Source organism: Zalophus californianus, chromosome 2 (assembly GCF_009762305.2).
Source record: "Zalophus californianus isolate mZalCal1 chromosome 2, mZalCal1.pri.v2, whole genome shotgun sequence".
NCBI classification, from domain to species: domain Eukaryota; kingdom Metazoa; phylum Chordata; class Mammalia; order Carnivora; family Otariidae; genus Zalophus; species Zalophus californianus.
This window is the reverse complement of record NC_045596.1, coordinates 73,516,975-73,530,897: the sequence shown is the minus strand read 5'-3', so window position 1 is coordinate 73,530,897 and position 13,923 is coordinate 73,516,975. Positions and strand designations below refer to the sequence as shown.

The following is a 13,923-nucleotide window of genomic DNA, read 5'->3' as shown; positions in this document are numbered from 1 at the left end:
ACTGCACAAATGTAAATAATAAGTCCATGATAAAAAACAGGATCAGCCTTTTTTCTGAGATCAATAATAATCTTAATATAATTATATAATAAATATGATACAGTAATATGTTTATAGTATGATAACATACAATATTAATGTTACAGTACCCTGGAAAATATTTGAGATCTAAGAGAACAATGTTAAGAAAAAAATATCCAAGTATTAGCAATAAGGCCAAGAGGATGATTGCATGTCTTGTCAATGTCATATTGGAGGCTTAAATAATTCTCGAGGGGACTGTCCTGCTTTTGATTTTGTTATTTGCTGTTCATCAAGGGCACAGACTCTGTGAAGTTACACGTCAATAAGCAGATTTGTGCCCAATAGAGATACAAATGTTTTTGAAAAAGATAATCTCAAATATGAGTTTATTCCACTGCAAGACATTAATCAGGTTTATAATCACACAGTCTTATTCTAATATTTCTTTATTAAAATTCCTATAAATAACCTGTTCCTCAGATAGTGTTTGAACAGCCCTAATTTTCACTGATTCCTTCACAGAGTAATCTGAATAAATCTCTGACATGTGTATAAAAGTCATGTTTTTAACTTTTAAAAATTATAGTTTTAGGGGGAGCCTGGATGGCGCAGATGGTTAAGTGACTGCCTTCGGCTCAGGTCATGAATCCCAGGGTCCTTGGATCGAGTCCCACATCAGGCTCCTGGCTTAGTGGGGAGCCTGCTTCTCCCTCTGCCTCTGCCTCTCCCCTGCTCATGCTCTCTCTCTCTCTATCTCTGTGTCTCAAATGAATAAATAAAATCTTAAAAAAAAAATTAGTTTTATAGCAACTATTTTTTTAAGACACTACCTATTCTATGAAACCTTTTGTGAACACTCAAGAATTAATTTGTCTCCATGCCACTATCCTACCCTACTGATTTATTTATTGTCTATTTTGTTTTGCTATACCAAAGAGCCCTACTGACCTAGACCCTGTTGATACTTTTGCTGAATCTCCAGGGCTTAACAAAATCAATTACATAAATAGCAATTAATAAATGATAATTAAATACATAAATAAGGGAATTATGAATAAATTTAAAGCTGAATTTTATTTATTTCTTCATTGCAAAATAATGTGGATTCATCTTACTTGAATCTTTGTGCTACTTCACCAATAATTAAGAGCTAACTATATCCCCTCACTTCTATTTTTCAGAGTTGTTAGTGGACTGCTCCCTATTTGGTACATTACTTAGATCTGTAATAGATTACAGAACCAGTAATTTCTAGTTAGGTGCCCTTGCAAGTAAGGAATCCTATCTTTTAAATGTAAGAATTCCATGACCCTCACACAAGATCTAGATTTTTTTTTAAAAGCAATACTTTCCTTTTTTTTAATATCGTATAATTCAGCCTCCATAAATAAAGAGACCTCCTCTCCTTGCTCACCATGACATCCGCATCCCTTTCTTTTTTTTTTTTTTAAGATTTTATTTATTTATTTGACAGAGAGAGAGATAGCGAGAGCAGGAACACAAGCAGAGGGAGTGGGAGAGGGAGAAGCAGGCTTCCCGCCAAGCAGGGAGCCCGATGTGGGACTCGATCCCAGGACCCTGGGATCATGACCTGAGCTGAAGGCAGACACTTAATGAATGAGTCACCCAGGTGCCCCTGCATCCCTTTCAAACAGTACCTAACACTTGTCCTGGACACATAGCTAGCACTGAGCTCAACAGAGAATTCACATTGCTCAACTAGTAAGTCCATTTAACAGAATTATCTTCTGAATTTTTCTTCAATTTGGGCTGCTGTACTCTAAGCAATTCTATTGTGATTTTATTATGCAATTCTGCTTTGTTTTTTTAAAAAAACATTTTTTATTTTTTGAAGTATTTTTTAATGAAGATTTTATCTATTGCTTTACTGAAATAGACTTGCTTGTTGAACCAGAATAATTTGATATTTTATCTTGAAAGAATTATTATTTTTACATAAATATAGTAACTTTTAGAAAAGCCACAGTGTCAAAATTGGGAAATCACTTTATGTTGTTCTTTTATAAGAACAAAAACCAATTTCTGTAAAAATAATTTATACGGGTCAAGCGTTCTGATTTCCTTAAAATTACCTAATGGTCTACACAACAACTAGGAAAGAATCATGAAAAGCTGGAGATTTTAGACTTTTATGTTCAACCCCACTGCACTGAACCAAAACACAGAAAACAAAACTATATACTGAACAACAGAGGTTTAATCTTTGAACTTCTTTAGTTAACAGACCTTACAGGCTTCCAACTGTGTAACGGTAAGTTCCCTTCAAGAAACCATAGTATCACTTCATAAAAGTTAATGGTGTCCCAACTCCCTTTTGTTATGCAGGACTTCCTAGAGAGATGAATGCTACTGGGAAAAAGCACGCATTAATAGTTCCTTTCTCTTTTTCTAAATGTAAACCCAGCATCTCTGCTTCAATTCTTTTTTTTTCTCAGCTGCAGCAACTTCCAGTAGACTGCTGGGTTAAGTTAAATCCTTAAGATCAGTGTACTCTCGTACCCACTTGGCTCAGTGACAGTTTCTATAAACTGTTATTATTATTAAAAAATAAAAGAAAGAGAATCACTGTGATTCATGAACCATAGCTAGGTGGTTGATCTTCTTTTCACTGAAAAATCACTATTTATATTAATGTATCTGCATTTCTTTGGAACATAAATCTACTGAAGGGAACAGCATGATGAGATATACTGTCTCACCCCAACTAGCTCCTAATACATGATATGAATTACCTGACAGCTGCTTGCCTCCCATTCAAATCCATATAGTCTAAATATTCAAGCTAAAAGCCCTACTGGTGGGTGTATTCTTCCAAAAGAATGAAGAAAGAAGTAAGAAAGAAAGAGCAAAAACTTCAGTGCATTATAAAGTTCTCTCACAAAAGTTCAGAAATCTTAAATTATGACCAGACAAGTACTATTACTAAATATACTATAGTTCAAAATTTGTTTTAAAGTAAATAAGGTACTCTATAAATCACTGTTTTTTTCAACATAATTTTTTGTCTCTGATGTCACTGCCTATTACCATTTTGGATAACATTATCTTGCAATTTATCAGAAGATACTTTTAAAGTAGTAATTTATCAAATTATGATGCGATTAATTATGTAAGTGTCCACATAGATGTCCACAGAACTATTTAAGAAAGCAAAGGATGCAAATTAAATTTCTTTGTAAATAGCCAGGACAGCGTCTTAAGGGCAGATGCTTTTTTCTTAATTTCATAATCAAGAAATAACTGGTCGAGCAAACTTTCTAATTAAAGTGTAACATAAATGTAGTAAAATATGCAAATCTTAAATGTACCTCTCTTTCATTTTTTTCTAAGCAATATAAATTGATTTTGAAAAATATATCCATTTCCAAAAACTAACCAAATGAGAAACCAGGTAAATAGATTATTCTAATAAAGCAATAACATATAAAGAACTTAAGGGCTGTTTTTGTTGTGGCTTAAAGAGCCAACTCAACTTACTGTCACGTTAAGATATATTTTAAATGTGAGTTCGGCTTTTAAAATACTTTTTTCTTTCCAAATGACTACTTTAAAAGGCAATATTATTTTTATTTTAGTTTTTGGCTTGATCCTTGTTATTAATAAAAATTCACTATCATTCACATAGGTACAGCACTTTAAAATTTGCAGAAACTTTTCACATAAAATATATTATCTGATCTTTATAACTCTATGAGGTAGAAAGCATTATTATTAAGTTAATGAAGGAAATGACTGGAATTTGGTAACCTTTTCCAAATCATTGTTCCTTTCATCACACCCTACTTGCTTAAAATGAAAAGTTAAAATCATGTATGATGTAAAAGAATTCCTATTTTGTAAATTTGTTTATTTTGATCATGTTTGTATGTTAGGAGAAATAGTTTGCCTTTGATTTTTAAGCAATATATTTTATCCGGACAAGGTTAACAAAGAGAAAAAAAATGCATATTCTTAAAGATTAGAAGGCACTAAAGGTGTTTGGGGGAAAAAAAGAAGTATGAAAATATCATAAAGTTGTTTGTTCGTTAATTTACTACATTTTTAAGAATTATTGCCTTTTTTATATTTTTAGTGACTAAAGATATTTTATAGGTTTTCTTCCCTTCTAAAGTGTTTAATACTCCCCACTCCCCCTGGCATACACATACTCTGACACCACAAATTTCTCTCAGACCAGAACTAGCCTGAGGCACAATCCACAGGAAGCTCTGGAGGAGAAAAAGCAGAAACAGCAGGTGCAGAGGCCACAGAGCAAGATAGAAGTAGGTAATGTGTGATTCTCTGACAGTTGCCAAGTTTCTTAGAGGATCAAATACATGCTTCTTGCATAATGCCCACAATTTTTGCCACTGTCTGTCTTTTGCACAACTTAAGCTGCTGTCATATGGAAAACATGATACTATATATAAAAAACCCAGAAGAATCCACTGAAAAAGTGCTAGAACTGATAAATAAATTCAGTAAAGTCACAAGATACAAAATCAATGTACAGAAATCTGTTGCATTTCTATACACCAATAATGAAGCAGCAGAAATTAAGAAAACAATCTCATTTACAATTGCACCAAAAATAATCAGACACCTAGGAATAAACCTAACCAAAGAGGTGAAAGACCTATACTCTGAAAACCATAAAACACTGATGAAAGAAACTGGAGACTACACAAAGAAATGGAAAGACATTCTATGTTCATGGATTGGAAGAACAAACACTGTTAAAATATCTATACTATCTGAAGCAATCTATACATTTAAAGCAATCCCTATCAAAATACCAACAGCATTTTTCACAGAACTAGAACAAATAATCCTAAAATTTGTATGGAACCACAAAGGACCCCAAATAGCCAAAGCAAGCTTGAAAAAGAAAAGCAAAGTTGGAGGCATCACAATTCTGGACTTCAAGGTATATTACAAAGCTATAGTAATCAAAACAGCATGGTACTGGCACCAAAAAAAATAGGCACATAAATCAATGGAACAGAATAGAAAACCCAGATATAAACCCACAACTATATGGTCAATTAGTCTTTGATAAAACAGGAGAGAATATCCAATGAGTAAAGGACAGTCTCTTCAATAAATGGTGTTGGGAGAACTGGACAGAAACATGCAAAGAAATGAAACTGAACCACTTCTTACACCATACATAAAAATAAATTCAAAATGGATGAAAGACCTATATGTGAGACAGTAAACCATCAAAATCCTAGAAAAGAACATAGGCAGTAACCTCCTTGATATCAGTTGTAGCAATGTTTTTCTAGGTATGTCTCCTGAGATAAGAGAAACAAAAGCAAAAATAAACTATTGGGACCACATCAAAACAAAAAGCTCTGAGAAACAAACCGACAGTTCTAGAGGGGAGGGGGTGGGGGATGGGTTAGCCTGGTGATGGGTATTAAAGAGGGCATGTACTGAATGGAGCAGTGGGTGTTATATGCAACAATGAATCATGGAACACTACATCAAAAACTAATGATGTAATGTATGGTGATTAACATAACATAATAAAATAAAAAATAAAAAATAAAAATAAAATCTAAAAAAAAAAGAAGATAGCAGGAAGGGTAAAATGAAGGGGGGGAAATCAGAGGGGGAGATGAACCATGAGAGACGATGGACTCTGAGAAACAAACTGAGGGTTCTAGAGGGGAGGGGGGTGGGGGGTGGGTTAGCCTGGTGATGGGTATTAAAGAGGGCACGTTCTGCGTGGAGCACTGGGTGTTATGCACAAACAATGAATCATGGAACACTACATCAAAAACTAATGATGTAATGTATGGTGATTAACATAACATAATAAAATTAAATTAAAAAAAAAAAGCTTCTGCACAGCAAAGTAAATAATCAACAAAACTAAAAGGCAACCAATGGCATGGGGGAGATATTTGCAAATGATATATCCAATAAAGGATTAGTATCCAAAATATATAAAGAACTTAAAAAACTCAACACCCAAAAAACAAATAATCCAATTAAAAAAAATGGGCAGTAGACGTGAACAAACATTTCTCCAAAGAAGACATACAGATGGCCAACAGACAAACAAAAAGATGTTCAGTATCACTTACTATCAGGCACAAGTCTATTATAATTGCATATTTCTTGAACTTGGAAGTCAAAATTTCTTTTATTTAATTTTCTAAAATTAATAGGTATTTATTTATTTTAAAGATTTTATTTATTTATTCGACAGAGAGAAAGACGGAGAGAGAACATAAGCAGGGGGCACGGGAGAGGGAGAAGCAGGCTCCCTGCTGATGCGGGACTCGATCCCAGGACCCTGGGATCATAACCTGAGACAAAGGCAGATGCTTAACTAACTGAGCCACCCAGGCACCCCTAAAATTAATAGGTATTTAAATTTAAATTTCAAAATAATATAAAAACTTCAAGAAAAATAAGTTTTTCTTTATTGCTTAACTAGAATAATGTAAAAGCTTCAAATTCCAATGACTAGTCCCTCAGAAAAGGGAGTTATTTTATTCAAGGTCAATTCTGTGTTATACATTGATCGTGCAGCTGTTCAGATGGTCAGAGATTTGTCATGGATTCTGAATCAATAAATATTCTCTCTCATGCTATGAAAACTAGCCAGCCCATGGGGTTACCTAAATAAGGCATAAAATAGTTTCCATCTCACAGAAAATTAAGATAACTTGATCCAATTAAAAATAAAATTGTCATTTTTGCATTCTAACCCCAAGAATAAAAGGTAAATTAACTTTATTTTCCAATTTCTTATTTTTAGAAGAGATATAAACTATTTTATGGTTACCTAGATGTAGTATGGTTAAAGAAAAGAATCTTAAATTGCCTTCTACTACTGTCCGTCTCAAATATTTTCTTGATAAACAGCAATAAGCAGAAATATGTACTGTTCTTAATAAACATGTATGTTTGGGATATTTTGTTATAGTGGACCTTACAGCCTAAGACATTTACATTCAGGAAAAAAATCACAAAGGAAAAAATTAAGTGCTAGGTACATCTCATGTGAACTTTATGAAGAGAAGTGGTAATAATTATGATACTGCAACTTTATTTACTCAAACTGGTCTTCAAGTCATTTTAGATGAAGTGAGTTAACTCTATGAATAAGATATTCATAATTCTGTGCACCAAACATACAAATTGTGATAGCTTCTAAATGAAAATGACTCATCCCCAAAACTAGGAAAAAAAAAATGAATGGAATATTTGATCCAGTTCTGCTTTTTTAAAGGCAATTCTGAATCTGCAAGTTTATAAGAAATGAAGTCAATGAGACTAGATAAAATATGCAGGGGAGTTTTAAAACATCACCTTAGACATATTTGACCAAGAACTTACATTTTTAATATATTTTAATACATTTTAATAGATTATCCAAAAATATTACAAATAATTGACTATTTCTTGTCCTATCTGTATGGTATGTCCATACTATGGTACTAATATGATCCTGGAAACCATTCCATAAGGCTGACTATCCTAAAATGAAATATGTTCTTACTGGAACAGTATCATAATTGGTATGATCTTGAACAGGGACTTAGGATCCTTAGAATCAAAAATCAGAGCCGTATCAAACAGTGATCATAAAATCATGTGTACCCTTGTATTTGACAAATATATGACAAATAAATGTAATTTGACAAATTAAAATGTCAAAAAATGTGCCTTAGCACACCACATACAATGATTCTACTAAATTCGTATCTATATGAGCATATGTCACAACCTGATCAACAATTATACCTTTAATTCACCCATATTTATTATGTATCAGGCACTATGCTAGATGCTATCAGAAATGCTAACGTGTACAAAACTTCATCCATTTAAATGAATGTGGTATAATAGGTAAAATGAAATCTATTCATTCAAATAACTATGTAGTGGGTGCCATATATGTGATACAACTCAGAAGTACATTGATAGGAAAAGTATCATCAGTAACTAGAAAAATCAATAAAGGGATTATGGATTAGTGCTATTAATCTAAAATTAATATACTAGTTATCAACAAATGTAATTCAATGTTTAATGAGTGATACTTGTGATTTTCCTTCTGAAAATTTATGAGGATTGAGAAGAACGATTTGTGTGCCTCCATTTCCTTACAAATATCAATGGCTCCTTTTTCTCACTAAATGTACTTGTAGCTTGCAATGATATTACCTTTAATTCCCTTGACAATGAGTTAAACCAAAAGCTGAGATCATTATTTTAACTCTCAAAAAGCCAGTAACATTTTTACATATTTGGAAGTCTCATTTAGGATTTCAGAGTTAGGAGGAAACATTTCTTGAATTAGATCTTCTAATTATCATCTTCCCTTTGCTCTTAATTTTTGAGCTTCAAAAACCTTCATGCAACAGAATGTAAGTGTGAAAGTACATATACCAAAAGGCCAGTAGAGCTCGTTTGCCTGGTGGATGGTAAAGGTGGGGTGTTTCTTTGAACATGAATGTACTTTCTTCTTTTCCCACTGCCTCTTGGAGTCCCTGCTCAACATTAGCGGTTGGGCCTCAGTGGTAGAAATTAGCAAAAATGTTAAGTTACATATATATTTAATAATGTCAATTAAGCATGTGAGCAAGACTCCATGTAAATTAGGGGTACAGGAATTCTCAGTTAATTAAAAGAACTGAGATACACTAAATTTTTTGAGAATATGATAGTCATTAGTGCCCACCAAATATATCTGGTCTACACCTTCCAGACACAAGGAAGAGACTGTATTTCTTGGAGTTTTTGTGGCTAGTTTGGGCTAAGTGACTAGAACTAGTCAATAAATTGTGAGAGAAAGTGAAATGAGTCTCTCACAAGTCAGAGCATTTATTACTGGGATGAGAACCTCCAGAAATCTTTTTGCCATGATGAAAGGCAATATTTGCAATGGTAGCTAGCTGAACAGCCCGGACACAGAATAAGACATTAAACAGAACTCCCAGAACCTTCCACAACAAACATATAGCCTGAGGGAGAAATAATTCCATATTATGAAAGTCACTAAGATTTGGAGGTTATTTGCAAACACATATCCTAGCTTATCCTTATTCATACATTCAAGCCCTTTCCTTGCTGTAAGGATGCCAGAGCCTCTGTATTATCCATTACATATGAATGTCCATTACATATGAATATATCCTCATATTAATAATATCTTTTAGAGCAGGGTGATCTTGCAAATACATATGGAGTTAAATGTCACTGTGTAAAACTGTTGGAGAAACCATGACATATCCTTAAATTTATTCATTTATATACCACAGTCTGGAGGGAAATTTCCTAGAAAGAACGAGCCTATTTTTAGAAAAGCTTTCTAAAATATTTGGACCATACTATTTTATCAAGGAAATAACTCAATAGAGGAAAATGAAGAAAAATCTTTATTTAAAACAGCTTGAAAATATGTAATAAATGTGAATGCTTATCAAATTTTTCCAGATATATTTTAGCTTCCTGTAATAAATTTAAGCCAACTCCAATTTCTTCTGAGCCACTGATGTTCCAAGAGTTAATACATCCTCCCCTCTCCCTTCAAACTGAAATATTCCCATACAAATACACTAAAAACACTAGAATTGTGGTCTATCTAACTTATTAGAGTCTATCTTTGGTCATTCAGAAACCCTCAGCATCTTAATAAGTAAAGCCGTATCCTATGGGTAACCTTAAATCCCCATGAACTAGACAAAATACTTGAGTTCCTTCTAAATATGATTTTTTTTGTGACAAAGTTCCTTTCTAGATGAGATACCTTTCAGTAAAGATGTTGATACCATTCATTAGCATATCAATAAATACTACCATATTTTAAGTTCAGATGCAGCACTAAATTTTGTTTCTTTTTTGTATCCCTTACAGAGGGTGGTAGCCTATACCTAGACCAAGTATAGGCTGCCTTAACTGTGTTAACTTCATTACAAGGAAATAATGCCAAAAAATTAATTTTAAATCTATTATACTCCCCACAAAGCATCTAGGGTTTAAAGTCAGACAGGTAGAATCCAAATCTAAGTCCTATCTCTGCCACCAACTATCTGTATTTTGGGGGCAAGATGCTTATCTTCTCAGTGCTTTAATGTCCTCTTTTATAAATGTGATTAATAATAGCACCACTTGGGTCATAGTATGACTAAGGACTCAACGTGATAATACACACGAAGATTTAGAGCAGTCCCATGGTCCAAATAAGTATTAAAAATACATGTTACTATTATTATTGCTCTAAAAGGAAAGAATGATTGAACATGAATGTTTTCTTAAATACATACAATTGCTTGAATTACTTTGGAAGAGGAATATAGAAAATGTGTGTCACTATTCACACATAAAGCTATAATTTCTTAAATATATAAGTCACTTTAAACATATAACTAAAATTACTGAAGAGTCCTAAAATTTGTTCCTTATATTGCTATGAGTTAAAGAATATATTTTATGCATTTTAAATCCATGATTACACTGTGAATTAAAAGGATGAGCTATAGGTTGTAAAATCCAAAGAAAACAGTAAAGTCATGAAATAATTTTTGATAGGTTTCATATGGAAATTCAAGCATCAGTATTTATTTCAACAAGCGTGACCTGTAAATTCAATTAACATGTACAATATTTTAACCGTTTCTGTTCTAACAACCTTTCCCCAACCATGACAATGATGTAACCCTGCCATCTAGTGGACGATCTATACCACTGCAGGGACACTTTTTGAAAATTCTGTAAAAAGCCTCAAATAAAAGAACAAACTTGCATTTTTGTGTTCTGACATTTTAAATTTTAAATCTTGAAAGTGGATCTGGTAAGAAGCGTAATTTGCGATGTTACAAGGAGAATTATTTAAATATATTATTTAAAAACATGAGATAGAATATGTTAAAGGCCCAACTTTGGAAAAGTCTAATACATAGTGTACAATTATTACTATAAATACATCTCTATGAAGGAAAAATGAGAATTTTGTGAAGAGAAATGTTTCATAAAAAGTTATTTTAGCCATAACTTTTAATGTTGCATCAGCTGGAAATCTTTTTTAACATGTTCTTGCACTTAAAAAATAGCAACTGTGGGGCGTCAGTTAATCATCTGACTCTTGATTTTGGCTCAAGTCATGATCTCAGGGTCATGGGATTGAGCCCTGTGTCAGTTTCCGTGCTGGGCATGGAGCCTGCTTAAGATTCTCTCTCTCCCTCTGCTCCTCTTCCCCCAACTTCCCCCCAGCCCACACACAAGCACTCTCTCTTTCTCTAAAAAAAAAAAGCAACAGCAATAATTAAAAAACAGCACCAAAAAAAAGATGAAATATAATACAGGATCTTTCTCTATGTACAAATATAAACAAACACACACACAATCATTTTTTAGTATAATGGAAACAAAAAGTTCACTATCATTTGTTGTTTTGTAGTTACTGATTTGCCCAAGATTAAGGTCTGTCCAAACCTGACCTAATTGCTAGAACTTTTAACTTCAAGCACAATGGTTTTGTTCTCACTCAGTGTTGCCTCAGTCACTTAAGACTTCTTCACAATACAATTGTCAAAATCGGATGACCTATTTTCATTTGAATCAAATCATCTAAAATACACAGAGATAAAATATACAAGTACTTTAGTTTTGAGCATTTTTCACACATATCCATGAATAGGTAGATAGATCATTTTTAGGAAACACTGTTAAATATCAAGAATCAAAAATACTGCCAATTAATTATAATGTAATAAATAACTGACCCATGTCTAAAGTGCAAAAAAAAAAAAAAGAATCAAAAATACTGCTGAAAAAGGAAACATCTGTGAGAAAGTGAGCAAAGAGAACTCCAAAAGTCAAGCCCACCCCAGTATTTGTGAGACCTGAGGCCTTCCGGACCTCCTGGGCGGTAGTCCACTCATCACCTCTTCCCACCCTGGCTTTATCTCTCACTGTGAAGGAGCATCCTACACATGCCTCTAAGACACCACAGCCCCCAAGTGCAGACTAAGACCCGACTCCCCTGTACACACGCTACCTTCACCCTCACCTGAAGGCTCCTGCAGTTTGGACAAGGAATCTGGAAACTTGGTTACCTAGAATGTGTCAAAGGTTTGGATGGGCATTTTGTCTTGACCCCAAAGGCTCCTCATTCTGTGTGGACAGGCAACTGTAAAGGACAGGCAGAGTGGGATCCACCAAGGGGTCAATGGGGGGTACTGGCATAAGTGTGGCTTATAACTGGACATTTTTAGAGTGGCTACAGAGTAGAGAGATGGTGTGAAATAATGGTTATCAAAGGGTACCCTCACGATGATCAGCTTTTTTTCTTAGCTTGTGTATCCCAGGGTCTTATTCTAGAAGACAGAATATAAAATTTTCCACGGAAGGAAGGAAGATAGGAATTAAGGGTAACCATCATTGTGTGCTACAATCTGTCATGACGTGTAAGAGTCTCAAGTGAAAACATAGCCTAACTTGGGACATCAACTAAGGAGACCGATTTTCCCTTCACATATGAAGGATCTATTCTTTAGTCTGTTTTTTTTTTTTTGTCAGTCTGTTTTCATATTGCAAGAGGCATGAATATCCCAGTCACATACATAATTATTTTATAAATGCAAGTATATGCAATACACTTACCATACTGTTCATTTTTGAAGATGATGAACCTGCTCTTTGCTTTCTTAGACTATTCACTTCTTCTACATTTCCATCTTTTGGTTTCAAAATCATTCTGCTACTCCCTGCAGTTCCTTCAGATGAGGATCGCAGTCGTCTTTCTATAAATCTTCCTTCATGATATGGACTGAAGCTACTGGCAAGAACTATTAAAATAGATAAATAAATAAAAATTAATACAAATGCTTAAATGTAGTTTTTATAAATGTTCCACTGAAAGAAAATGAGAAACTCTTAACGGTCATTCAAAAACTCTCTATAAAATTTTTAATAGTGGTAAATTTAGTTTGCTTCATCATGTAATCACTTCAAAGCTCAAACCCTTCATAGTCATCCCTGGCTTCTCCATACCTCACAAAATCACATAAGCAAATCCCATCCTTATTACCTTCAAATTGTATACAGAATCTGATCACTTCTTACTACCTTCCCCATGAATACCCTGGACCAAACTCCACCGACCCTAGCTTGGGTTACTCTAATACTTAAACCATCTCCTGCTTTTGCCTAGTCCCACCTGCCTTTCTCCCCCCAAAAAACACAGCCTGCTTTCCACACGGTAACCAGAATGATACACTGAAGACATTAAGTGACATTGGTCATGATCACTCTTCTAGTCACAGAGTTGATATTTTCACAATAGCCTATCCTTATATATGACCCTATTCTGCCCCCCACCCCATTAAGGGCCTCCCTATGTTCACCTGTTCACCTCTCTAACTTCACCTTCTACTGAGTCCTCCTCCTTCGCTGTTTATGCTGCACTGGACTTCTTGCAGTTGCAGGCACACTGCAGTCCCACGGCCTTTACCCCATAGCCTTTGCACAGTTATATTTCTCCTAAATATTTGTATATCTTACTTCCTCATCGCCTTCAGCTCTTTGCTAATATGTTACCTTGATTAATACCCTGCTCACCATACTTAAAAGGGTCTTTGTGAGGCCTGAGGCCAAACTACAATGAACTATCAGAAAGTGAAATTAAGAAAACAATCCCATTTATAATATCATCAAAAAGGATAAAATACTTAGAATCAAATTTAACCACGGAAGGGAAAGATCACTCTGCTGGAAACTATAAGACACTGATGAAAGGAGTTGAAGACTACATAAATAAATGGAAATATATTCTGTGTTCATAGATTGGAAGAATCAATATTGTTAAAATGTCCTTATTACTTAAAGCACCCCACAGATTCAATGCAATCCCTATCAAAATTATAATGGTGTTTT

At 34.0% G+C, this 13,923-nt stretch overlaps 1 protein-coding gene across 4 annotated transcripts in view; it reads right to left on the bottom strand.

Annotated features, from left to right (window-relative positions):
• Positions 1-13,923, bottom strand: part of CCSER1 (coiled-coil serine rich protein 1) — a 734,167-nt gene that overhangs the window by 564,058 nt on the left and 156,186 nt on the right. For all 4 annotated transcript variants that reach the window (XM_027600507.1, XM_027600509.1, XM_027600508.1 and 1 more), the window contains exon 3: positions 12,652-12,836. In XM_027600507.1, coding sequence (XP_027456308.1) covers positions 12,652-12,836 — 185 coding nt within the window. The remainder of the gene's footprint in view (positions 1-12,651; positions 12,837-13,923) is intronic.